General features: G+C 41.3%; 1 protein-coding gene across 2 annotated transcripts in view; it reads left to right on the forward strand.

The window, feature by feature from the left end:
* JARID2 (jumonji and AT-rich interaction domain containing 2) overlaps positions 1 to 26,946 on the forward strand; it is a 238,125-nt gene that overhangs the window by 161,831 nt on the left and 49,348 nt on the right. For both annotated transcript variants that reach the window (XM_063097697.1, XM_063097698.1), the window contains exons 4-5: positions 6,079 to 6,248; positions 19,043 to 19,219. In XM_063097697.1, coding sequence (XP_062953767.1) covers positions 6,079 to 6,248; positions 19,043 to 19,219 — 347 coding nt within the window. The remainder of the gene's footprint in view (positions 1 to 6,078; positions 6,249 to 19,042; positions 19,220 to 26,946) is intronic.

The raw sequence follows: 26,946 nt of genomic DNA on the forward strand, positions 1-26,946 counted from the left end.
GGTAGAATAGAGTGGGTAATTATTTGGGGGATGGAAACACAGGAAATTTTTTTTTGAATAGGCCTTTCAGCAAGTTGGCAAAGCTTCAGGGCCTGCTCCCACACCGGCACAAAGAGCGCAGCCATGCTGGTCATTTTGCATTTGCCAGACACAACGAGTCTTATTTTTTGAATGAACAGACCCTCCCCTCCCACCCATTCCTTGCCCTTTGTTTAGAATTGGGATGTAATCTAAATAATTGGATTTACCAGCTTACGTTTTTAATATTGGAAAATTGAGTTAATAAAATGATGTTTTGGCATGCACGTCCCCCAGCAAGGGAACAGCTGTGCATTTACTTTAAACCGCCTGGTCCCTGTTGCTCTGGCTTTCTCCAACCAAATTGTGTGTGTGCGCACTGTGTCCTTCTCAGGTTTATAACTATCAGAATTCCTGGACAGAAATGGAATTTAATTAACCTAAAAATTGCTGTTGTGCCATAGTTAGGCCTGCCCCAGAGATTTGAGTGCACAGATAGCAATAATAAGCTGGTTAATTCTACACTGTAGCTGACCCCAGAGGAAACCTGGAGAAACAGTGCCACCCTCTTGTGAGGCTTCTAATGGCAGACTGCCCAGGAAGCTTCTAAATGCATCATTTGGGGAGAAAGAGGGGGCCCAGGGAGGCTATTAAAAAACAAAAAATATTTGGCACAGGACATTGTTAGCTTATCAATGGTGTTCCTTTACAAGCTTTGTCTGAAAATTTATTTGTTAACTTACAAAATAAATGCTAGTGTTTATTTTGGTGTGTTTCTTTTTTTCCCATAAAGGGATGATGATAGGGAAGTGGCTTAGTAAGTTCTTATTAAGTGATAATGGAAATTGTGACCGGTTGGACAGGTGCTTAGTTGATTTATAATGAAACTGAATTCCAGTCTGCCTTTCAGTAGATTCCTACTGGGATGGCTGATAACTACGTGGAGCTGAACAGCAGGCTGCCACCTCTCCTGTTGCTTCTGGATCTGTTTCAGATACACCTAGGTATCTCCCTGGGACCTCTGGGTTGACATTCAGTCTGCCACTCTGCTCAAAAAATGTTCATGTGCTTAATTATGTGATTCCTAAATAATGCGTGATGAGTTGTTTCGGGTCTCTTCTCTTTATATGGTCACACCTCCATGTTGAAATAGGATAGAAAGAAGAGACTGCAGTAGAGAGTGCCATGTAGGTTGGCAGAAGAGCAGAGGGATGGATTTGGGGTTGGTGGGTCTACTGTAGGATGGTCTCGTCTCCGAGGAGATGACTTTAGAGAAGAGATGTGATAGAAATGGCCTTTATCAAAAATAACAAAAAGTAATGGGCCTTTAGTGTTCCCTTCTCTTATCTTGCCTGGTTGTTGAGAAGAAGCCAGATGTAGCAAAATATAGAACATTCCAGACAGAGCAGTTTTGCGTAACTAAGATTCCCTTGGACCATTCCTGCAACCTTTGTCTCTGTCTTAGGCCATTTATTTCCTCATGACATGACACTGTATGGGTTCAGATCAGTAAATTAACTTTCATTTCAACACATTTTCTCCCCTTTTGGGACGTTGTAGTTTAAATGGGATTTGCTCGGCAGAGCTGATTTTTGTCATGACTGATTTTTGTCATGATGGGCTACAGGGTTCCTGGACCCAAGAGCTTCTAGAGAAGCGGGGGAGGGGGAGGACACCCAATGGCCATGCTCACAACAAGGCTTTGCCTCACTTGCCATGTGGAGGCAGCATGGTGTGGCAGAGGAAGCTTCTGGTCCTGTTTTTTCTGTCATCCAAGCTGTGTGGCCCTTAGGCAGCCCTCACACTTTTCTCAGTTTATTTGTCTGTGCAGTGAGGGTGATCTTCTTAGGATCCCTCGAAATGCCAAAATCTCTAGCTTTTGACACTTATCCCAAATAGGAAACAGAAACAAACAGCAGCTTGTATTTGTATTCTTCTGAGCTTGCTATTTGAATTTGGTAGTACTTTAATACACACACACGCCCCCCCGTGCCCCCCCCCCCCCCCCCATGATCTGATCGGATACTATCACCTCTACTGGCCAACCCTAGATTTTACCATGCTGTAAATAAAATGTTACCCTCTAAATATATATATTTATTCATTTCGTCCTCCACTGGTTTACGTTTCCTTGATTCGATAAGTTACATTGGCTTGCGCTGATTTGCTGAATCAATTATATTGATGTCGTTGACATAAGGGTACATGTAGAGTTCCTAGAATAAAGGCATCTTCTGTAAGGGATCTTCTTGAAGAATTAATGAAACACAAACATATAAGCGGATCATGTTGTCATTGCTAATTCCACAGCTTGTGTGAGGGACAGACACCTCCACTAGGGCTTTCTGTATTACTCGGGCACAGTAAGAGCCATCCTGGCTAAACTGTGGGCTGAGAGGCTTTGGAGGCTCCACATTCTGTTTTCCCTCAAACATTCCAAGTTTTCTCCTCAGTCCCATGAACCCCGTACTCTCTTCACCCCTACCCCCACAGTGACTCTGAACCTCTCTTAGACCAAACAGCATTTTCATTTTAAAGCAGTTTTGCTGTAATGGTGGGATGGAAGGTGGTAAGTGGATGGAAGGGAGGGAAGGGTGAGGTCAGTGCTGCTGCAGGTGGGGGTGCCACCTCCCCTGGAGGGCAGGGACAGCCCCGCCTGCCTCTGCATGTCTGCTAGGTCGCCTGCTCCTTCTGCCCCCAACATCGCCAGCTGTAAATATCCTGAGTTTTTTGCACTCAGGATCCTCCCCTCTCCTTTTCCTTGTATCCAGTATTCTAGAATGACTCACCTGTTCCTGAAACATGCCTGCACTTGGAGCGCTAACTTACTCCAAAGATTTGGCTCTAATTTCTGTCATTCAACCTCTTTGGTTTTATGGGGCCCATAGGGCAAAGTCAGCATCTTTGTAATCCTTGTGGGACTCTTCAGGATGAAAAGCCACAACACATACCTGTCCTTTGTGGACAGCATGGGTTGTTCTGGCCTCTTTAAAAAATATATTGGTTTGTCTTGTTCTTTAGTTGCTGGTTTCATCTGGGTCTCACAAATGCTTAAACACTTGGGAGCTTTGCTTCGTCCTCTGAGGGGTAATTTATTTTGCTGCCAGTTTTTAATCTGTTACTGCCTTATTTTTCATAGTCTTACTGGGAAGGTCATCAGGCACAGAGTGCCTTTTATTTCAACAGTGTAGGAGCAGTTTATCTCTGAGGTCCTGAAATTATAAAATACCTTACAGTATCCCACGCAGTCACCTGTGCTCCGTCTGTGTTTACTTGTTTGTTTTTCATGGTGCCCACACAGACTTCTCATCATGTCTGGCATTTGTTGCTACTGACTTCTAAAAAAGCAGTGAACACTTAACATCCTGTTGATATGCAGGCCATATTTCTATAAAATTCTGCAATGCTCAGAGTATGAAGTATGTCTGTTTAAGTGAAGATATGTACATTATGTAATTGACAGTTAAAAAAATCATCAGAACAATTTTTCTAAATTAGAAACTTTAAAAAAAAATGTTGATGGTAAAGAGAAGCCTTGTTGGAAAAACCGTGTAGTTCTGTTGAGGTCAGTTCACCTGAGGGTGGCATTGCAGTGCTGTGGGTGGCTTGGTGGAACGGGCTGGAGCTTTCTGTAGTCTTCCCTTCCTCTGAAGCTCTGCTGCTCCAGGTGTGGCCAGTGCCAGGTGCCAGTGAATTGAGTACAGAATTGAGAGTGAGCTTTTAGAAACATAGAGCAGTTTGACCAAATGATTTTGTGTCTGTTGAATCTCATAATAAATTCAGGCTTGTGTTTTTTATGTCTGTCTTCTATTTTTCTGAGTTTAATATTGTTATGGGTATTAAAAGAATATATCCAGTTGCAACAGTAGAAAATTTAAAGGGGGTAAATAATCAGACACAAACTGGCTCCATGTCCCAGATTGTGAAGCACTGCTCTAAAGCTGTCTGAATGTCTTCCTCCTCTGCTATCTGATCCTTGAGTGGTCCGCCATGAAGGTCCCTCCTCTGGTCCTGGTCACTTCCCTAGATCATAGGTCTGGTCTCTCTCATCTTATGTACAGGCAGTGAATTGACAGCAAAAAAAGCTCTTTCTTCCCCATGTCATAGAGATAATGACATTGCCTTATTTCTTTGCTTTTCATAACATTGGGAAATTTCTCTTAAACTTGATTAGCTTCATACCAATCCCTTGTTCATATAACTACTAAATGTTGGTTAATCCTGGGTTCTCAAGTGCTTTTAATGAGCCATGATGTTCGTAGATTTCTTAGGCTTTATGGACTGCACAGTTAAATAGTTGAAGTAGTCCTGCTTTTTATTGAATGTCAATTTGTATCAGAAATAGGGTCTAGACAATAGTGATGTTGGTGGGTCATAAGGGAGGCAAGAGCAGATATTGGTTAGGCCACAAGGGATGTTAAGGTTAAAATGAGAGATAAGTTGAATCAAGGAAACAGTTTTACTACTTAAGCAAGGCAAGAAATATAAACACCTCATAGCATTGTGATACTTAATATTTTGGGGAGGGTGGGGTGGGGGATTTATGAGGTTAAATTAAAAAGTATTTTTATAATGTGGAAAACTGTATGTGTGTGTGCACACACATATGTGTGTATTTAGTGTTTTTTTAGGAACTACTAGAATGTTCTTTTTGAATGTTATGGTATTTTTAGCATAACAGTTTAAGATTCTATGTTTATTACTTTACATAATCTACTCCCAACTATAAGTCTACAAAGAAAACTTTTATGTGATTTACAAGTATGTCAGATTTCTTTTTATTTCTTAATTTAGTATTTCATTGTTTTTAGTGGGGTTGCATTGTCAACCCAACACAATGTGTGATACTAATTTTGGATTCTAACGAGATCTATTTAAAACCCTGTACCATGGGACTGCTTCTTGGTTCTTTTTGCTGTTTTCCTGCCCTCAAGTAATGTTTCTATTTCTATATAAGCATCCCTACCTGGACAGTTTAAAGCAGTACACAAGAAAGTTTTCATCCTCAAAGTTGCTTACTGCTCTGTTATGAGTTGAGATCTTTACAGTTTAAAGGAAGAGTTATTATTAGGCAATTCTGATAAATGTCAGGTTAGTTATACATAAATTAAAAATGTTAGTATACTTAGTTGTGTAGAGAAAGGAAATTCACTGTGGGAGAAAAGGAAATTCTCCTACAGTGTTAGGAGAGAAGTAAAGATACTTTCTTGGTATTCATTAGTATTGATAGAAATGCCTCACATGTAAGATTTGTCAGATGAAAGGTGTTTATTTAAGCAAATCTAAGTTGTGCTCTGTAGATGCCAAATCGGTAAGTTAGGGGATTAATATCAATGTAGGATTGCAATCAGGAAGAGGCTTGAAGGGTAGTCATTTTTTTCAATCCCCAACTATAAAGAGTTTGGACTTAACCCTGCTGGGTAGGGTAATTTGGTGGGATTGGGAGGGGGTTCGGTTAGACTAGAGAGACTTTTTGCTGCATCACAGGCTCTAATTGTAATGAACTTCTATGGCTGAGGTTAGATGTGCTGACACTACTTCATTTGGGTAGAAGACTGGACAGTGATGGATAAATAGGCAAGGTGGACTGGGTGGAAGGACACCACAGGAAGGGAACTGTGGGCATATCGTGACAGTTTCAGATGAAAGCTTAGATTGCTGTATGAATGCAGTAGGGTAATTTTTATTTTCCATTTTACTGTGGGCTGAAATGAAAATACTTAAGATATTAATCCTGTACCTTCAAACACTGCATACAGTTTTTGAGATCCTCAGGCACACGTGCAGGTGGTACACAGGAATGCATTTACGCACTCACATTCCCAGTTTATGCCACGTTTTATTATCCATGTATAAAACACAGTCTTTTAACCAAATTTATTGCACTTTAAGGCAGGCATGTGGTTTATGGGAGTCCGCGAGAGATGGAACCTTAATTAGAAAGAGTTTGCATGAAATAGAGTCTCTTTCCCCTTTTGTGTCATGATTTTATCGCTCTACATAGGTCTATATTCTCTGGTCTCTGCTTAATTTATTTTTAATTTTCTTTTGCTGTTACAGGCCCAGGCTGCAAGCACAAAGGAAGTTTGCCCAATCTCAGCCGAATAGTCCCAGCACAACTCCAGTAAAGATAGTGGAGCCATTGCTACCCGCTCCAGCTACTCAAATCTCTGACCTCTCTAAAAGGAAACCTAAGACAGAAGATTTTCTTACTTTTCTCTGCCTTCGAGGTAAGACAGCATTACCGGTCCTTTTGCATGACTCAGCTGAGTTGAAGGAAAAGGTCTAAAAGTGTATATGTGGAGTAAGTGTTCGCTCCGCTCTGTGCCGAGCTCACCTCTCTCCACCTGGTGGAGGGAGAATTGAAAGTACAGAATCCTGCAGAGAGGGCACTGTCTAGGTGTGGATTTTGAGCCAGCTATATATTGAGTCTTCCTAGTTCTTCTGTTTTCACTTGACTCTTAACATCCCTCTTGGCTTCTCAACACGTGGTGACACAATTTGTAGTTTTCATTTTTATAAGTTGACTTCTCCCTACCACCACCAGCGCTACCACTACACCTTCATACATGAAGCTTGACTTTTCTTTTTGCGTGTTTTAAGTTTTTTTCTTTTGGTGGGGGAGTTGTGGATGGGTATGAAGTCTCCTGTCCCCGTGTTTCCTAAGGCCTATTAGTAAGCGACCTGCCCAGGGGCTCTCCACCCTTCCATCCCTTACTATGTTAAGAAAAGCAGTAGCGTAGTGAGCAGTGACAGTATCTGTCCGTATGTGATAATCAGACCAGTTTATAGAGTGCAAGGTGAGGGCACGATTTCGTAACAGTGGCCAGGTTTGGATTTAAATGGACTTGTTTGGAAAGCGTTTATTGCAGGAATGGAACTTTCTAATAGTTTGGAGGAAAGAATACGAAAGATTGTCAAGGGGTTTGTGGAGCTTCTTGTGAAGGAAGTGGTAGGGCAGAGCTAAGACTTGGGTGCCATCAGGTGAGAGAAATGAACAGAAGTACCAGTCCTTGCTATTGGACATTTGTGGGAAAAGGTCAAGGTTCAGGATTCCTGTTTATTTATTTATTTGAACATTTTGAAATAATTACACAAAGATTTAAGTACCTTAAAAATCACTTTTTCCTGAACTATTTTAGAGTAAGTTTCTACCTGATGTCTCGTCACCCACCAATATATTAGTATTTCAAATAAGGACAGTCTCCTGCAAACATCAAAAGTACCATGATACAGTACCACCATGCAGGTATGGTCAGAGCTGCTGCAGTGTCATTTCTCCCAGGCACTCTTTGTGGCTAGAGGTAACATGTGTGCGCACATGCATATGTACACCCATGCTTACGGAATGTATCTAGAGCTCTGTGTATGTTAAAATCTAGGAGTTAGCATCCATACCTTCAATTTCATCTTAACACCAAAAGCCAGTCTGGCTTTCTTCCTTTCACATTCAACACTGAGAAACTTGGCTCCTGTTGTTCTTAATATGTTTATTTTTTTGCTCAATCTTTTGAGTGTAACCCACCTCCCACCTCCGGTGCCTCCACTCCCCCAGGTGGGGCACTTTTAAACCCCCCATGGTTGCTCCATCTCATCAATCACCTTTGGGGACTGAATTGTCAGGGAAGGGAAAACGAGAAACTGAGGTTTATATTTGACATTATAGGCTGTGTTGGTAGTCCCTGGAGACTCTCAAGACAACAAAGGAGAGTAATTGTAATCGCGTTACAAATTTTCTAGAGCTGTGGATCATTCAGCCTTGAAAAAACAGAATGAGGTAGGTATGTTTTTACATAGCTCCTTGCTGAAAGATTCTTGTGATCCTAGGTGTTGAGTGTGAAGGTGGAAAGGAAGATGGGAGAATGAAATATGACACAATCTGGTGCTGGTTTGGCCGTGAGGGGAAGAGAAGAAAGAGGACCAAGAGGCTGTGAGGCTGATAGGGTGTGGTGTGGTGCAATCAGGGATGGAAGGGAGTGGGACAAGGTACTCAGAGGAAGGAATTTGAGCTAATGGAGTCTTTGATGGGTCAGCAGTATTATGGGGGTGGGACTCTTCATTTGTGACTTTGGTCATACGTGGGTTGTTAATGCAGTTGGAGCCAGATTATTTCACAGGTTACTCATGACCTAATTATTTAGGTTATTTCTTTGGAAAAGGCATTTTGATGTCTGGAATTGCTGTGGGAAGTTTGCTTAACATAAATTGTGAAATAATGGTCTATGAGTCCTGAATATTCACTGACCATGTTCCTTTAGGATGTCTGAAAATTGCTCTGTTGATCGTGGAATCGAGTTATGCACGTCTTTACATTGGAGTGCATGTGACAGTTGTTTTCAGGTCCTGAAGGTGGGGAAGTCAAGAATGATATGAGGGAATATCTCAGTGATTGTATGCAGAGAGGAACCTGTATGTTTGTGCCAGGTGTACCTGTGTATGCATATTTTTTTAAATCATATGTTCTGTAATTCTAAGAGATTTGGAGAGGGCCTTACTTGGAGAGGCATGCTTATTCAGATAAATGGCATCTACATAACCAAGTACCCAGCTCTGACTTCTAGACATAAGAGAATTGCCTTTTCATAGTCACAATTTACATCTTTGAGATGTCACATGCAGCAAAGGTTTAAATAAGTGAAACCTAGGAGATGTTTAAGACAATCTTGGAAAAATTCTCTGAGCCTTGGAAATTTATTCCTGCATTTATAAGCCAGGCAATCAAATAGGTTTTGCTATTTGTTTTCAGCTATTGTACAGTAAGGACTCTTATTATACTCTTTTATTATTTCTCCTATACTTTTAAGATGTGAGGTATTAAAAATGAGAGTTACCTTGGCTTTAAAATATTATCTTTTTGCAAGGACAGGTGTGTTTACCTGATCTGGCTCTACAAGCCCAAAATTACAGATGATAACATGTGATACCTTCTTGACCCTGGAATTGTGAAGGATTTGGTGGGATTAGATGACATATTTAAATATGTAATTGCTTGAGCTCATTAAAACTTGTATTTCAAAGTGTACAAGGAATAAATAAATGATCCCTGTCATTTTGGTACTTATAATTTTCTTTTAATTTTGAATTAAGAAAAATAACTTGATAAACTTAATTTTACCATAAGGAAATACATTTCATCTTGGGAATATCAGCAGAAAAGACAGATAAGTAGGCAAAAGAGTAAGCTGAAAATAATCTCTCTTCCATCTTTCAGAGATCACCACTGCCTTCTTTGTGAATATCCTACTAAGCCTTCTATGTATGTGTGTACAGATGGTGTAAATATAGATATTGCATATGGTTTTGCAATGTAGTTTTATTTATAAATATGGTTTTGCAATATAGTTTTATTTTTGCAGTCTGGTTTTCCTACCTATCACATAAATACCTGTCTATCATATTTTAATAGTCTAACAATGTTCCATTTTATGGATTCTCATAATTTATCTAATTCCTGATTCATATATAACTGTTTGGTGTCAACTGTTGATGACGTATATCCGTTTCAGGTAAAGTTGACAGTTGGGAACCTGATTAACATTTTTATACCTGCATTCTAATTCTGCTTCTTCTTTTTTGGTGCTGATTCCAAACCAAATAGAGCTTGTCAGAGCCCCAAACCTAATGTTCAGGAGAAAGAGCTCAGCCAGCCCATCACTTGGGCACTGTGAGGGTAAAGAAGGCAGTCTTTAATAAGCTCATTATGTATAGGAAAGAGTCTGGCTGCCGAAATAATGAAGGAATCAAATCAAAGACTTGGAAGTGATGTTTGTTGCCAAGAATTACGGGTCATTCTTTTCTCCGGTCCCCAGTTATTACCTTTAATAGTCTTGGTGCTAATTTGGAATATGGAGGAAAATAAACTATGAGGGTGAGGGAAAGATAGCTAAAGGAGTTCTTTAAGCCTTGTGCGTTACCCATTAATGACAGTGACAGAGCCCCAGGTTATACTTTCTCCCTGAAAATCTTGAGGTTTAAAAAAAAAAAAAAACACCCTATACCATTAATACTGGGATTAGTACAGATAGGTAAACACACCAGATAGTCATGCTGGGTTAAAAAGCTTCAGAGATTTAAAGTCCGTTTTAAGGCATTCAGATCTATGAGCTAAGTTTGGCCGGGCGCTTTCCTTTCCTATTTGGTATCATGACCTAATATTTCTAAAGGAAAGGAGGATGGAATGAATAGTGCAGTGGGCCTGAGCGTTTGCCTGCATTGTGTTTATCTTTTAAATAGCTGCCTTGAACGGGTCTACATGTCTCTTGCCAGAGGCATAATTAGTATCTTTCGCTGGCACAGGCGGGGAAGAGAGTTTGTGTGTGTGCTGCACGCAGCGATTCCCACCGTCGCTGTATTTCCTGTCACCAGCCTCGTTATTCTTAATGAGTTCTGTCGTCTTCTCTTTGTTCTGACTATGATTATTAACAGATTAAAAAGAGCTTAATGCTGCAGAGGAGTGGCAGGTTAAGTGATTCAATTATTTACATTTTTCCCTTTACGGGCACTGCAAACAAGGGGATTCCCAAAAGGGATTCCCGAAACATACACACCTACTCACAATTGATTCTTATGTCCGTGGTGTCACAGTTCAGTGTCACAGCTCAGCTGGGTGATGGAACCTTTTTGGGGAGAGTTTCTAGTAAACATCTTCACTGTGAGCCGTTGTGAAGCAGTGCTATCCTGTTTTGGGACTGCCTGCCTTTCTGTTTCCCCTGTCTTACAGAATCTAGTCATCAGCTGTCATTCATTTGCTAATTAATTCAGGAAACCTTTATGAACCATTTTTATATGCTAGATACCTAGAAAACAGAGATTAGACACAGGAAAGCAGTATCAGGTGGTAGGTGAAATGGATGACAAAACCATAAATATGTGAAAACGCCAGGGGTAGGGGTGTGTATCCCTGGAGAGCAGGAAGGGAAGTCTGTCTTGGCCTGTCTGGGATGCAAAGGAAGTGACATTTGAGCTGCCTCTTGTAAAGTGTATTGGGAACCTTTGCAGAAAGGGGTTTGAGCCATGAAGGAGTTGTGCAGAACGCCTGCCAAGGCGTTGGTGAGTCTTGGGGTTTACTGGAGTTGAAGCAGGGCAGTTAGGATGTGTGTCAGATTCTGCGGGCCTTGGGCTACATGTTGGGCACCACTGACGTTCTTCAGCTGAGAGGTGACTTAAGATGATTTTGGCATCTCTGCCATAAATGGATTGAGGTTGGGGAGGCTATCCTAGGGGGTTATTGTAGGAGGACAGGCATAAACCTGGCAGATCCTGGGCAGATGACTTAAATCTCTTTCAGCCTGAGTTTCCTCATCTGTAAAATGGGTATCCAGTGCCTGTAGCACACAGTTACCATGGAGTTAAGCCAAGGGTAACAGGCATGAAACAAGCCCGGAATGGTGTCTGAGGCAGTCAACAGAGTACAGTTTACTCTTCTCCAGTGAGTTTAGGCAAAGGAAATAGAAGAGGATTAGATTTGAGACTTAGGTGTAGACTAACAGGTAACAGAAGAGACAGCCCACCCTGGAGTTGTCTCTAAAGACAGTTGCTGGCCTTATAGGCAAGGAGCACATATTTTGATGTAGCACTGGCCTTGGGTATTGAGGAGGAATTCTAAGTAGGGCAAATGCAAAAGCCTGGGGTGATTTTGAGGTCACAAAATGAAAGGGGATTAACCTGCTAGAAAGCAATTAAGTAGTCCCCCAATTGCAAGGAACACTATGGCACTGTTAATGAACTTCCTTGAGCAAAAGGGGAATGCGTTACATTACGCAAACTCTTTGGGGAAGAATGCACACTGTCACAGTGGTATGCAACTTCTTTTCATGGTCCCTTCTCAGAGGTTTTCATCTTAATTTTTGAGAGCAGCAATGGTAAAATTATGATCCAAAATGGTATTATCACTGCCTTGAGAGTTTCAGTGGCCACCACCTTTTCTTTTCTCCAAATCATACCAGTCTTGTGTTGCTCATGTTCTTGGTTTTCCCCTAGAGTCTGGGTTACTTGGCTGAGTTCTGCTGAGCCAACAATTTATGTGCTTGGATAGTTTATCAGCCTAGTAATGAAGAAATTTTAAACCTTGGAATTCTTGTGGTCTGAGGAGGGGAAGGATGGATTCCTCTTAATTGCTCTGTGACCTTGATCAGTTGTTCAGACTCCAAGATGGTTTGCTGCGAGGATTGGCCCTGTTCCAGGCCAGCTGGCCTCTGACCACACTTTGCCCTCTGAAGATAAGCAGACTCCCTTTCCCCAGCTAGTGGTTGCTGGCACATGTTCAGTAGTACTTCCCAGAATCATCTCTGGCCTTGTTACTTTGTAGAGAGGCCCTTAGTATTTCTTGCGCTTTCTGGAATCCATTTAGGGAAAATAGAAAAAAACCTAGAGTGGTGGCAGTGCTGTCTTGTTTGCCAAGCACCTTGCTGGCTGCAGCACTGAAGTCCCTGGTATCCGTGTCCCACAGGAAAGATGAGTATTCAGTGCTTCTGTCATGAACTGAGGAAGCTTCACCTGGTTTAAAAGGTTCACACCAGCTTGGATGGTATTGTGCAGTGGCTGTGGGTTGATGAAGTCAACTTTCCAGCCTGCTTGCCGTTCTCAACTTGAAATGATGCCATCATGGTTGCCGTTACATAGATCGAACACCATAGCGGCTGCTGTGTGTGGTGGGATTTGGGTATTCATTTGAAATAAAGAGTACCAGAAACCTCGTGGCATTTGTGTATTTGTGTATATTTTAATCCACCTGTGCAGAGAAGAACGTGGAAAAGACAATAAGGGGAAGGTTGCAGCTTTTAATTACAAAGATGCTAGATCAGCGAGTGAGTTAAGTTGGGAGGGAAAGTGGTGTTTTGTCCATGGTATTCTCATTGCCAAGTCCTTCATGTTAGGGCTCTTGCAGATAGAACGCCTGCCCTAACGGGGAGTTTCCCATATGTAGGAGCAGATAGGTGCACCTAAGTGGTGCATGTGCATTTAGGCTGGTGCTGAGGGCTGTAATCCAGAAGGAGGGATGCTGAGGGAACGACTGGTTCTGCGCCCAGGAGGTCATTACTTCCTGACAAAGACTTTTACATGGCTGAAGGTTTCCAGCACTCACGAGGCGTGACTCTCACTCATTCTGACCGTGGAATTCATTTTGCATTTCTGCACCTCCCCTACACCGGGCTTACAATCCACTTGTTTTCCTGTTTAGGAAAGAAGATAGGAAATGCATTGTTCTAACCTGTACAAAGAATGACAGTCTGACTTCATAGATGTGACTTGTTTTTGTCATTGAACTACGGTTGGCTTAACAGTGTCCTTTAATGTGAGCTACTTAGAGTGTTCTTTCATATTTGACCTCACCACCTTATGGGTCATAGCATTTGTTTTGGCTGAAGACGTGTGTATCAGGACAAATAAGTGACTGACTGCCAGAGCCGAGGTGTCATCCTGGAGCTTTGGATTCAATGGAGAGTATTTTTCAGTGGTTAATATTTCCCAAGTGGATGACACTTGGGAAATCCTGTTGCAAATTCTTCTTCCGCTGTAAGTCGTAACGGCTGCCCTAGAGAGGCCAGAGAAGGTACCATTCAGTGTGTGGCAGTTGCCCCATAGTCTGTCAGGGAGGTTTGTGTTTACATGTGTATGTGCTTGCATGTGTGATGAACGCAGACATCTGCTCTGTCTGGGTCCCTGGTGCCTAGAACAGTGTCTGCCTGGTAAACACACAGTTGTGTCAATGAGCTACGGTAGCTGTTGTGATTGCCTTCTTCTGTGACTTCTCCAGTCTTCTCCGTCTGTTCCCCACCCAGTCGCTACCAGTTTACTTTGAAGTTTGTTGTGTTAATTTAATATGATAGTAGGGGCTGACAATTTTTCATTCTGTTTGTGTATCCTACAGACAAATCACAAGAAATGCCAACTCAGTGGGCCCAGCCCCATCTTAATTGGATCAAGCAACTGAATTTGACTCTCCAGCTAAATGACAGTGTGCAGGGAATCCCTTTAGGGTCTTTCCAAAATAGAACCGAGCTATGTTTAGCTTGTTAAGATCAAGAACTGGTTGAGGGAGGGAAGATAATGGGAAGGAGGGTTTGTCTGTGTGCATGATTCATAGAGAAGAATCCAATTTTACAGCAACCACAGCCTAAATTAGAGAAAGCAGGCTTTTGGATTAAAATGATTTCTGTTGTGGTTGTAACATACCACAGTTTGATTTTTGTCCAGATGAAAACATTTGGTTTGCACTTCAGTAAATATTGTAGAGACATTGCCAGCTAATTCTGAAAAGTAATGAAATACGGCTTTGGCAAAGCACACATGCATTCCGTATTCCCCATTCCTCTTATCTGATCCAAGTTCAGATTTTTTTCCACATTTGCTAATGCACTTGAATAATCGGGAAAGAAAAATCTGCATATAATTTTAACAGAAAATTATATATACTAAATACACTGAAAGTCACTGAGTGTAAAGTAATCCTCCCTCTCTCCCCACCCCACATCCACTAACAATATCCTTAACCTTCTATAACATAAATCTTTCATTAATGACTACTTTTAAAACCACAGAGTTTGTAAAGGAGAGATATGACATGATCCCGTGTGATAAGTCAGCCTCTCTCACGGGATGTTTCATGTCATGATCCGGGCTGTATCCCAATGTGGAGAGTCCATGCTGAGAACGCCAGGGCCTGGCTCTGAGCCAGGATGCTGAGCCCTTTCTGAACACCCCTTGCTGGTGATTGGCAGCAGGCTACAGATGAAGAGGAAGGTCTCTTTTTAGGATGAATTTTCAAGTTGTGAAGCTCCTGTCTTCAGCTCTCTCCTTCTTTACGTCTTGCAGCTCTGTTCCCCTTTTTCGTGAATGCTGGACCCACAAGGAGCTTTTCAAAAGATTGCCTCATCTGACATGTGAAGGAGAGAGATTGTCCTAATAAATTTTTAGATATGAAGCTGACTCCTTTTGTGCCAGGATCTATAAGTTGCAAGCTATTTTTAATGAAAAACTTAAAAACACACTTTTATTTTCAAATACATCTACTAACACTAACCTTCTGTCGACTTAACATCAATATAATTATGTAGTACATGCATTCACCCATTTTATACTGAGGAATGTGGGGTAATTTTCCCCAGTAATAAATATCCCAGACTCCTGTGTGCCTTGAGAGTTTAAAAAAAATCCTTTTCTGCATCTTTTTTGTATCTTACAGATTCTTCCTCCTCTGCACTTAGTTTTAAATTAGATAGTCAAGCCTGTATCTAGGTTAAGAGGAAATAAATACTCTCCGTGTAAGTGTCATAACTAGTTTCTCAGAAGCTTTGTTTCCTCTGCATATTTGAGGTTACTTAGCGATTTTCTAGGTATTATCCTATAAAATTTAATGTTTCTCTATTACCTTGATCATTTTCACTTTGGCATTTCTGGTTTTGTCTTAACGAGAAAGAAAGAGAGAAAGAAAGGAAACTGCTTTTGTTTCATTTTGCCAGTGTTGTGGTTTCCCCAGGTCTGGATTCTCTAGGTGTGGTTTCTCCAGCTTGGCCTCTCAGTTACTTTGCAAATGGACGTGCCGGCGGGATTCTTAGAGGGATTTACAACAGCCACATGGGGGCAAAGCGGTGGAATATGCAGCATTAGGTTCTGTTGGATTTAGTCTCTGGTTCAGTTTCACTACAGGGTTAATGAAATGTACAGTATGAGGGTGCCCAGCCAAGGTCTGGAGGTCTGTTCCTTCAAGGGGAGATGCTAATGGTTCAAGAGTGCTCCTTTTGGTGGGCAGAGGTAGTCGATGGGTAGTGCTTCTTGGAGGAAGATGCCTAGAGTAGTAAGGCCTTACCCAGGCTCAGGGGACAGTGCTGTCCTTGAGTGGTTACCTGCCAGAGGGGAGAATGGGAGCAGGCCTAAGGCTTGAACCCAGAGCTCTCTTGCCTCTGGTGGTGGTGAGCTGACCTCGCCTGGAATGTATTGAGCTCTACTCCTTTTCCTTCACGTTCTTCTATGGGAAGTTTTCTTCTGTCCCTTCAGTATAAGAGCTCTCAACGCCGCATCTGGGTTGAGAACCCTTCATTATCCTTTTTTCTTTGCTGATGCTTTACCTTTAGGTCCAGACCCTCATGCCAGTCGCCTGAGTAGAAGCAGAATCACTGTGTAAGTTGAAGGCAGTCTGCTTGTTTCCTCTTCTACATGCTTGTGTCCTTTCCCACCTCTAACTTGAGGGCCAGATGCCTCAGAAGGGCTTTGTTTTGTTACATGGTTATGGTTTGAGAGCAAGTTTCTCAGAAACGCCCCTATTCTACAGTGGTCTTCTGTTTCCTATATTAATTTCTCTTATATTAGTCTCTGACTTTTTAAAAAAACATCTAGCAGGTCACATCTATATATTTACCTTTGTTAAGGAGGTATTAAATCCACTCATAAGATTGGCTGTTTTCTGCTTTTTTTTTTTCTTCCTTTTCTTTTCTTTCATTCTTCTTTGTGTGTGTGTGTGTGTGTGTGTGTGTGTGTGTGTGTTTTGTTTTTGTTTTATGCTTTTTTTGAAGAAATTACCTATGTGCTTTCTTTAGGAAAATAACGAAACCTGGATGCTGAGCTGGGAGTGTAGACATTTTCTCTGTTTTAGTTCTTTAGAACATAAACTTAACCAAGTTCACTCCATTCTCTCAACATCTTGAGTGTCAAGAATGTGATATTTGCTTCGTGCTGCTTCTCTGACGGCTGAATTTTTTAAAATCCTCAGCAGAGTCTGTAAATGGAAGTTAATTCCTTGCTTATTTCTCATGTGTTCCACATGGATTTTTATCTTATTCTCCTTGAAACGTATTTTTGTTAGATCAGATTGCCCTATTTTCACATTGCTCCCAAACGGCCTCGGGTGCAGTTTATCACCTTTTTGTCTGAGTGGAGCAACAGGAAGGCCACAAGGGTGTCATGTCCCTTTTCCTGAGATACGTTCCCTTAGCTCTGCCTTCCCTCCTTCCTCTCCTGGTTCTGCTTCCCTCTGACACTTAGCACAGTCGGCTGTACAGAAATTGCTGCAGGATCTACATAAAAAACCCACTTTTAAAAAATTGAACCTATCTTTCTGATTTCAATCGCTGTTCAGTGCATCCAAGATACATCGCAGAAGGGCTGTTCTTCAAAAGAAATTCAGCATGGATGTTTTCATCTGGAAGGAACTGTTTCACAGGCTCCCTCTACTTTCCAGGAGAGTTAAAACTTCCGAGTCTTCTTCTGTAATCCGATTGATGGCACGTAACATGTTATATCATGTTATTTGCTAGGATGAGATGGATCTATGGTAAACTAATTTGGACATCTTTGAGTGCTGTAGTTTCTCTTGCTTTTTCTTAAGTAGTAAAAAAGTAATTCTGTCAGTATCATCAATACTGATACATTTGCCTCTGTAAGTGTCCTGTATATACCTGTGAATGGTGATTCCTGAATGAAAACCAGGGTAATATCTCTGCTTTTCCTGGTTACTCTTGTACTAGTTGTGAAACCATTTAGAACAACAGTATATACTTTTTTCCAGTGAAAATATGGCTAGATATTTTCTTCTATCCCTCTCTTTTTTTTTTTCTTTTAACTCCAAATTCTTTATTTTACTCTCTCACTCCTAGATGATTAAATGATTATTTCCCCCGAAGTCGGTGGTAGGTTTATGAACCTTCCTTCTGTTAAGAGCAAGATACTAAATGCAAACAATCAAGGGTAGCGGGAAAAAACAAAACAAAAAAACAAGTGGCATTTGTGAGACAAATTCAGTTCTGTTAGCCACAGAAGGGTCTTTTTGCTACTTACATCCCTCTGGAGTTTCATTATCACCTGGTGGTGTGATCCACATAACTTTTGGGATTTTTGAATGTTGTTGGGCCATGGGACGACTGGGACGGAGGAAGGTATCCATTTAAGTCTTTCCTTTTTGGGGAGACGGGCATTTGGTTTGCCATCTCAGCTCCTGGTATTGCTCCTTCATTTCTGTTTCTTTGTCTCAGAGCATGTAGTTCCAAAGCTGGACAGGAATGGTTTCCATGTAGGAAGGAGAGTAAATTGTCTTTTCGTTATCATTACCGGAGTCTTAGCTCATTCGTAGGAACGTAGGAAAGAGAAGAAATGAATTTCACATTTATTAGTTCTCCTCAGTAGTTGCTTTCCCAAAAATACTGAACAGGAAAGCAGATCGATGCGGAGATTATCTTTAGACTTTAGCAACGTCTGATCTCAAATGTTACCAATGACTTAACTGTTTCTCCTTCTCAGTTGCTTTTGTTGATAAGGAAGCACTATATTGTGCTTCCTTGTAATATTGAGCTTATTCTTGATAAACTTGTTCTTATAATTATTGAACTTATTTTGTTATTGCTCTATCTTACATTCAGAATGAAAACATTTAAGGATGGGGAGATTAAAATATAAGAGGTGAGAGGAGTATGAGTTCTGTGAGGAGGTTTATTTATTTATTTTTTTGGTTTGGTTTGGTTTTTGGTAATTTTACATCCTGTTAACCTAATTATAATATCAATGTTGCTTCTAAATACATCAGGAGTTCTGGGAATCCATGTCGACCCTGTAGAAGGAAATGTTACATTCTGTTTTTACTTCCTGTTTCTCTATATTTGTCTTTCATTTTTAGTCTTTTAATTTAAGTGCCTACCCTAGTCAATCTTCATCAAGAGTGTGAATCCATATTTTTCTTTGCTTACATATTCTTGCTCAGTTCAGTCCTTGGTGGTGTTTTTTGTTTCCCCTCCAGAATGATTCAGATGAGATTTTTTAAAGTTTTGATTTATTATGTTTGGTAAATGGCATCTTCCCTCAGGCGGGGGCAGGGGGTTGCCTGAAATCTTTTTAAAGGACATAGATGGAGTTGAGTTTCCTGGGGGGTTATTTGAAAAATAAACTTATAAAGGCAGTAGAGATGAATGGCTTTGTTTTATCTGCTGGGTCATGAGGATTTAGGTTTGTAACTTCATAAATGTCTTGATTGTGATTCCTTCTGGAAGGGGTGAAGGCCAAGGCTTGGGTTTATGAGCTGTTTTTCTTAACCCACCAGGTTCTCCTGCGCTGCCCAACAGCATGGTATATTTCGGAAGCTCTCAGGACGAGGAGGATGTTGAGGAGGAAGATGATGAGACAGAAGACGTCAAAACAACCACCAACAATGCTTCATCTTCATGCCAGTCAACCCCTAGGAAAGGGAAAACCCACAAGCACGTTCACAATGGGCATGGTAGGTCCTCTGCTAAATTTGGGTAAAGAAAGATAAAATCCAAAGCTTTGGGTGACAGAGGTGTAAGAGAACATTTGTTCAGAAGAGGAGGGATGAAGGTTATATAGCTGATGGTGACAAAGCTGGTTCTGGAGAGTTCTCCAAGTGCCAGACATAGTACGGACAAAGAAGTTATTAGTGTGACAAAGTCCAGTTCAGAGTATTCTAGATCGTTCCAATGAGAATAGATATTCTTATGTTGTGGAGATCCGCTGTGATAAATTCCATAAGAGCTGTAGATAATAGGACTCAGAAGAGGAGGAGATCACATCTAAATGGGGATGGTCAAGACGATTTCGAGGAAAACTTTCGTGATCAACTTTTAATTATTATTGTGATTTCAGCAGGTGGATATAGTATAGAAAGAAAACTATTATTCCTCATATGGAATTAAGAAAATGCACATATATTATGAAGTAGTCTGATTTTCCCTGTGTGTAGGAGAGGATAAAAGGCAGGAAAAAAAGGTTGGGCGCCAGAGGGAAACTCATTTTGTTTGAATAAGTTGCCTATAGAACGTTCCTAGTGGTTTCTTAGTAGGGAAGTGACTTACTGGAGTTGTGCTGTGAAGACGTTCAGCTAGCATCAGTGATGAGGGTTCAGCAAGGGCTTGAAGGAGAAGAAATGTGTTGGGTTGTACGTATAGGCAGTTACCTCAGCAAAGGTAACGAGACCACAGGTTGGCGTTGGTGGTACCCACAGGAGCATGTACTGTAAGTATAAAAAGGAAGGGATGGGTACAGAGTAACTGGAAAAGCATGGGGTAGGGGAAAAGAGGGAAGAAAAGAGGACAGAAAAGTAGAGGGGAGAGAGGAGAATAGGGGCCAGGCAGTTTTAGGCTGAGCTCCTGCCGGCTACTCCATTGGACATATTTTATTTAGGACTCTCCTAAGAGACCCTGGTTACAAACAGCAGAAAGTTAGTGCTCTCTATACATGATTGAGGCAAAGGAAAATTCCTTGTTTTTTTCTCTTAGTGCCTGTTCTTTTCTGGATTCAAGGGGAAGAAGAGGCTCAGGATAGGTGTAGCTTTGACATGATGGAAATCTGTGTCTAGCTTTCATTATTGTTAGCATTTCTGCCTTGTCAACGTTACAATTGTTCAGCTGTCCCGCCTCTTGCTTACGGCTTTGTTTAGGTGGCATATAGGCACAGTAGAGGACGTGACCCCTTTTTAAGGACTTGCAGTTTAATTGGGGATAAGTGGCTAATACAAAGTGGTAAATACATTTTAACCTTTCGGGAAAAAGGTTGTTGCCTGTAGCTGTGGTCATCAGGGACTCTGGTTTGGAAAACAGATACAGGTCTGTAGATGCTGTTTCCAGTAAGGAACAACATGAACTATGGAATGGGGAATGTTGCCTGATTGTGGGATGGTGGTATGTTGTCCACCAGGGTTGGGGGGTGGACTTTGGGCTAATGTGGAAGAACAGGAGAGGGTCAATTACATATGCCTTGCCAGGCAGTAGGAAGAATGCTAATACAGAGAATAGGGAACTATTGATGGTTTTAGAGGTGGAAATAAGGTGAAATAGGTCAAGTTCAGAGTAATTCCTCTGGCAGCAAAGTCTGACATACAAGGAAAAATGATTCCCTCCAGGGAACAGCTGATGAGAACTTGGACTTGAGAACATAGAACTTATAGCAGCTTTTAACAAGGGCATGGAGAGTCAGAGTTGAAGGAACTAGGAGGGGGTTTGACTTGGGAGTGTTTAGGAATTTTATTGTCTGTTGAGTTTGTGGTGATGGTGAAAGACAGTGAAACTACAGCCAGTAAACTGGGGATTTATCATCATGGAGCCTCTGGTTAGAACTCTCAGAGTGGATGAAATTTCTAAGATAGAAGGAGACTTCTGGAATTTTTTTTTTTTAATCTTGAGAAGGAATTTAATTTTCCAGTTTTGGGGGGGTTTAATAGAGAATCGAGGTAATAAATATGAACAAAACATGAAATGACACCCAGAGTTCTGTATGTTCATATGATAGAAATCCATTTCCCATCAGTATTGTATCAGGTTGGTTCTTAAGATGGTTGTTTTTCACCCTCTTACTGTGACTGGGCAGGTGAATTCATCCATCTTGTTAATGGGTTGAATGAATCCCAGGTGTACTTCTGCAGTGTGGTTGGGTCCCCAACTTCTGTCTTTTTCCAGGATGTTTGAGCTTGTTGAAGACACTTAGGGGTCATTAGACGATTTTCCCATAGATTCAACTTCTGATGTTAAAATTCACTATCTTTCATGTGCATGGGTCTTCAGTTCTCCTTTCGCAGGAGCTGTGCCTGGGGTGACCTCATGAAGGGGCAGTGCATATCTGCACGTTACATTATTACATTATTAGGGGATAGAGTGGGAGTAGAGGAATTGGTGGAGTTCTCACCTAAGGGAAGAGGGTAACAATTCTGCATTGACTACTGTCATTGTCATTAGGAGTCAAGAAAAACTGTATGTAGATGTGTGTATGTACACAAACTTATAATTTTTGAAAATGTTATATGTGATTTTCCTATTAAACTGTTAATGTTTGAATGAGAACAATAGTGTGGTGATTGAAGGGAGTTTATAATGTTCTTTTTTAGGGATTTGCTTGTTAATTCCAGAAACACTGCTGGGTTCTTTTTATGTACCGATAAATGTTAATGTCTTGGTTGGGGTCTGCAGAGGATAGTGCGAGTCAGTGGCTCCAGTGTGGGAGGGCTGTGTGGAAGTGGCGGGGGCGTGTCTCGGGTGAGAAACCCCGTGCCCCCGTGCCCGCTTCCTGCCTTCCCCCTGAGTCTGTGCTCTTGCTCTTGCTCTCCCTCATCATCCTTCCTTCCTGCCTGAGCCTTCTAGAGTATTGTCTTGCTCTGTCCTGCACAAAGGAGTTACAGCAGAAGAGAGGAACATTGGAGGCACACCAAAACCAGCCGGGCTTGACCAGGGCCTAACTTCATTCATACTTAGGAGTCTTTCTGTGCTTTCTTTACTGAGACTTGTAAAAACCCAAACTGAAAGGCCCCATCTGCTAATTCTGTTAACTAGAATTATCTGCTAATTCTATTAACTAAGTTACCTGCACCTCTACTTCTGATCACTGTGCTTTCTTGATTATCGGTCCAATTTATGTTTTATTTTTTATTGTATTCAGTTATTGTGTGTAAAAGTGTGCTGTAGGGGCTGGCTGGTTAGTTAGCTCACTCTGTGGTGCTGATAACACCAAGGGTTCGGATCCCTGTAGGAACCAGCCACCACCCCCAAAGAAAGTGTGCTGTAGTCTAATTTGTTTTGTTTATTTCCCAGCAAGTGAAGCTCTGTAATTTTTGGCAGTGAGAGTGCCTGGCTAATAGCTTTAGTTCAATCGAGGTCATCTGTGATCAGCCCAATCTCCAACCTCCCCAGCCTCTGCCTTTTTGATCATGTCAGTATTTGAGCTGAGAAAAGGTTGGCTGCAGTTTCAAAGGGTTGCCTTTGGATTCAACTCCAGCAGAGTCCCTGAACCCCCAGAACCCACAGGGCTGTGCAGATTCTCTCTGCTTTCCCACATCTAAACTTGGGGGGAGGTGTGTTGGGGAGACAATTGCAGGCCCAATGAGATCTTTGTGTTTGGGTCTCTTGAAGACTCTGGTCCTTTCTGCCATCCCATACTGTTACCAAAGTCCCCAGCCTCATCCCTGCTGAGGCTGTCAGTTTGTGATAGGTCTGCCCATTCCTAGACCAGGCATCTACTCCCCTGGGCATTTCCCTCTGGAATTCAGCAGCCCCATAGAAACGTTTGAATTTTGTCTGAGTTTTTCTTGTTGCTGAGGGTAGACATGAATAACTTTCATGTCCTTTTTTTATGTTCTAAACAAACCTAGTCAGTAAAGTTCATTTCCTATGGGGTGTTCGAAAGACCAAACAGACACAAGCACCAAACCAACTCCAGTATATTTCCTGCAAAATTATTTTGTGAGTTTTCTGCAAATTTTAATGCCTGTGTTAGGAAAGTTTTTATGTTACATGTTCCTGGAATTGCTGTATTTGTAGAGGGTTTGGAAGGGAGCTCTGGAGTTCATTTCACTGGGGAAAGTGCTGAAACATAATTGTAGAATCTTCGAGGGCAGGATTTTGCCATATTAACCATGGTGAACCATATTATCCGTCTATGGAGGTTTATGGAGTTAATTTTTCTGTCAGAGATAAATGTAAACCTCTGTGCATGTGAGAAACGTGTGTCAGACCCTGTGTTGATTTAAGTACCCTGAAAGATAACACAGATGAGCAAGGCATATAGGCTCTACCCTTAAGGGGCTAATTAATTAATTCTGGCAAACCCACCAGGAATGCCCTAAGAGACTGAGGCTGTCTCCATGTGCTTCACAGAGGCATTATACCAGCCCTTGTCACTTTGTGTTTCTCACACACTCTCTTCCTGGCACATGTCTTCTGGCATTTCTGTCCCTCTTCTTTCCTGCTACTTGTCTTCTGACTGTTTTGTAACCCCACCCCCCCATGTCTCTCTATGAAGGACAGTTGGCTGTAAGCAGCTGAGATATTCCACTGATCTTTTGGGCTCCATTAAAAATGGCGTTTCGTAGTTTTGTGTATGTTTATGGTATTGTGGATTCGTTTTTCCATTTCAGGCATCTGAATACCAAGTCTTTTGTAAAGTCACATGAAAAGAAAATGCACCCTGAGTCTTTACTGTTAGGTAATTATTTAATGCAAAGATCTCCACGTGTTCTTTCTCTCCCTTCCTTTCTGAAGGGAAGGGTACTAGTGGCTGAAGTGGAAGGAGTATACTGTTGTCATGTTTACATTTTGGATAGATGAATTAGGATCACATTTTGAAAGACAGGTTGGGATGGGGGCAGCCTAGAGGCAAAAGACTTCAAGGGATTTCTATACTAATTTTTGCATATTTCAAGGATTTAATCAAAAGATGTCATCGGCATGAAGTTGAGAAGTCACATTAGAGATTGTAGACACCTTGGGGGTGGTTTGGTGTCTGTGGACATATAGGTGATTGGAAATGTAGGTCTTCCGTCAATCTACAGTGTTCTGTGGGTGACACTGATGGGGATTAATGACTTCAGTAAGTTAAAGTTTGTTCTTGAGCCATACTGTTCTATACCGAATTTGTTGGGTGTGCCTTTGACCTACTGAATTGATAATAAAACTGGGAAGAGGCACTTGAGAGCATAGCATGCACAGTCTTCAGACTCTGAGCCACCTGGCTTTGAATTTGTCCTTTACCAGATGCTGGCTGTCTGCCTCTGAGCAAGTTGCTTCATATCTTCAGCCTCCAGCTCCTCATCCATGAGGTGTAGGGATTAAGTGAGATGATTGTGTAGACACTCCACAGAGTTGAGTTAAACCGTGTGTGTAGACATATGCATCACTGGTGGGTGGTTTTTCTCATTGTGTTTTAGAGGTTGGTCTCTCAGATACCTGTTCACTTGTGTGAGTGTGCAACTTGAGGGTTGTTCTCCATGAATGATGATAAAAACACTGTAGTTTTCAGAGTGTGTGCACCTGCATTATCTCTCAATTCCGTCTCCTGTGAGGGGGTCACTAGGATGGTCACTAGGTTGGTCATGGATGGTGGTGTTCCTGCGTTATAGCTAATGAGGTAGAGCATGTGCCTGATATCTTGCATTTATCACCAAAAGTGGCAGATTGCAGCTAAGAGTCAGGATTTTGAAAGGCCTCTTGCAGTGGTCTGGCCTGTGCACTTTTCTGTTGTAAGGATGAAAGCTTGGACCATTTTGCTTTGTGTCAGGCAGAGCCTGGGCTGTGATGATGGAGCTCTCTCTCTCGGATCTGATAGACAGTGTCAGGTAGCCAGCTCCACAAGCTTAATGTCCTTGGAAGCTAATAGTAACAATCCACAGGATGGCAGTGCTTCCTTAAGAAACCAGAGAATGTGTTGAACCAAGCTTAAATGTCCTGGGTCTATTTTGCATCTACTTTATAGAAAGAAGGTAGATGAAAAGGAAACAATCTGACGTCAGCAGTTTATTAAAGCAAGCACTAGTGAGGCTTGGGAGTAAGTCTTCAGGCAGGAGGCACTAGCTGTTGATGTAAAGATATTCCTTTTTTTTTTTTTTCTTCCTTTTTTTTGGGTGGCTGGTCAGTGCGGGGATCTGAACCCCTGATCTTGCTATTTTAACACTGTGGTCTAACCAACTGAGCTAAACTGGCCAGCCATGTAAAGATATTCCTGAAGTTAATATTTTTAGCAGTAAAGAAGGGCGTTATTGATATTAGAAGTTTGTCATCCAAAATTGGTAAAACTAAAATGTAGTGTTCTTTGAAAATTAAATATTCAGCTGTAGAATATTTTCATGTCCAGCATTGCTCCTTCCCAACCATTTCTAGATAATTAAAAGTATACTAAGATAACAAGTTGCGCAGTATACACATTTGTGGTGTCCTTTTTGTCTACTCACTTCTTACCAAAGTCTTTATCATCATCAAATAAACACCAGGAATTTAGTTTCATGCCACCCCTTACCCCACCCCCCTTTTGGCCCTTTAAGCTGCTAATTAGCCATGTATTCCTGGATAAGACATTTATTTAGTTTCTCTAATTCTTAATTTCCACTTCTGTGAAATGAGCAGGATGCAGTACATTTGCATTCATTTGTGTATTCATTGATAATCTTAGAATAAAGACACGATTACTGAGGGTGTCTCGTGTACAGCAACAGCACCGTTGAGATCTCGTGTGGTGGTTGATGGCCATTGCCAGGTGTTCTAGGGAAATTACTTTTCCAAGATCACTTGTTTGGCTGGGTGAAGGTCCATGGCTAAAATTGTCTCTGTAATCCATTCTTTTTTCCCTGAGACAGTAGTGCCTTTTACAGATTAAAACATTTATTTCCCACCTTGTTTCAATCCCTTCATATTCCTGTCTATGCTTTTTCTTACTTCTCTTATAACCCATAGAAAAATTGGTGTACGGTTGTGCACTCTAATCAAAGTATAAGTTGCAGAATGTCGGCAATAAACCCCAGGGCTTCAGTGATTTACACCAGAGTCTTCTAAAGTGGGCAGGCTGGAATCACTAAGAGCTATGTTTTCATGTTTAGTAAATGTAGCAGTCCCTCGGTATCCATGGGGGATTGCTTCCAGAACCCCTGAAATCTGAGGGTTTTCCAAAATCCACAGATGTTCGAGTTCTTGATGTAAAATAGTGTAGTATTTGAATGTAACCTATGCGTATCCTTCTGTATACTTTAAATTATCTCTGGATTACTTGTACCTAATACAGTATAAATGCTATGTAAATACTTGTATTTTTCTATATTGTTTAAAAATTGCTGTATTGTTATTTTTTACTGTTTTTTTTTTCCTCCCCTGAATATTTTGGATCCTTGGTTGGTTGAAAATGTACGTGCAGAATCCATGGATAGGGAGGGCTAACTGTACAGCTCAAAATGTTGGCAGATTCCCATGGCGGCTAAAAGTTGTCTTTCCTGCTAAGCTTAACCAAGGTCCATTTCTTTGTAAATTGAGAGCAAAATTCCTAGAATTTCCTCATAATGGGATTTCATTATTGATACCCATCAGTAATAAAAGGGGATATTTGTTTAAATAATATAACAAAAATGAAACAGATATTCCTAAAGAGGGTTCACGTGCAGTAGGAAGTCTCCATGGGAGGACAGGAGGTACCTAGTCTGTTGGCATGGTGTTGTGCCAGTTGTTTTATCTTTAAAGAACCTGG

The sequence above is a fragment of the Cynocephalus volans genome, chromosome 5, assembly GCF_027409185.1.
Source record: "Cynocephalus volans isolate mCynVol1 chromosome 5, mCynVol1.pri, whole genome shotgun sequence".
Lineage (NCBI taxonomy): Eukaryota > Metazoa > Chordata > Mammalia > Dermoptera > Cynocephalidae > Cynocephalus > Cynocephalus volans.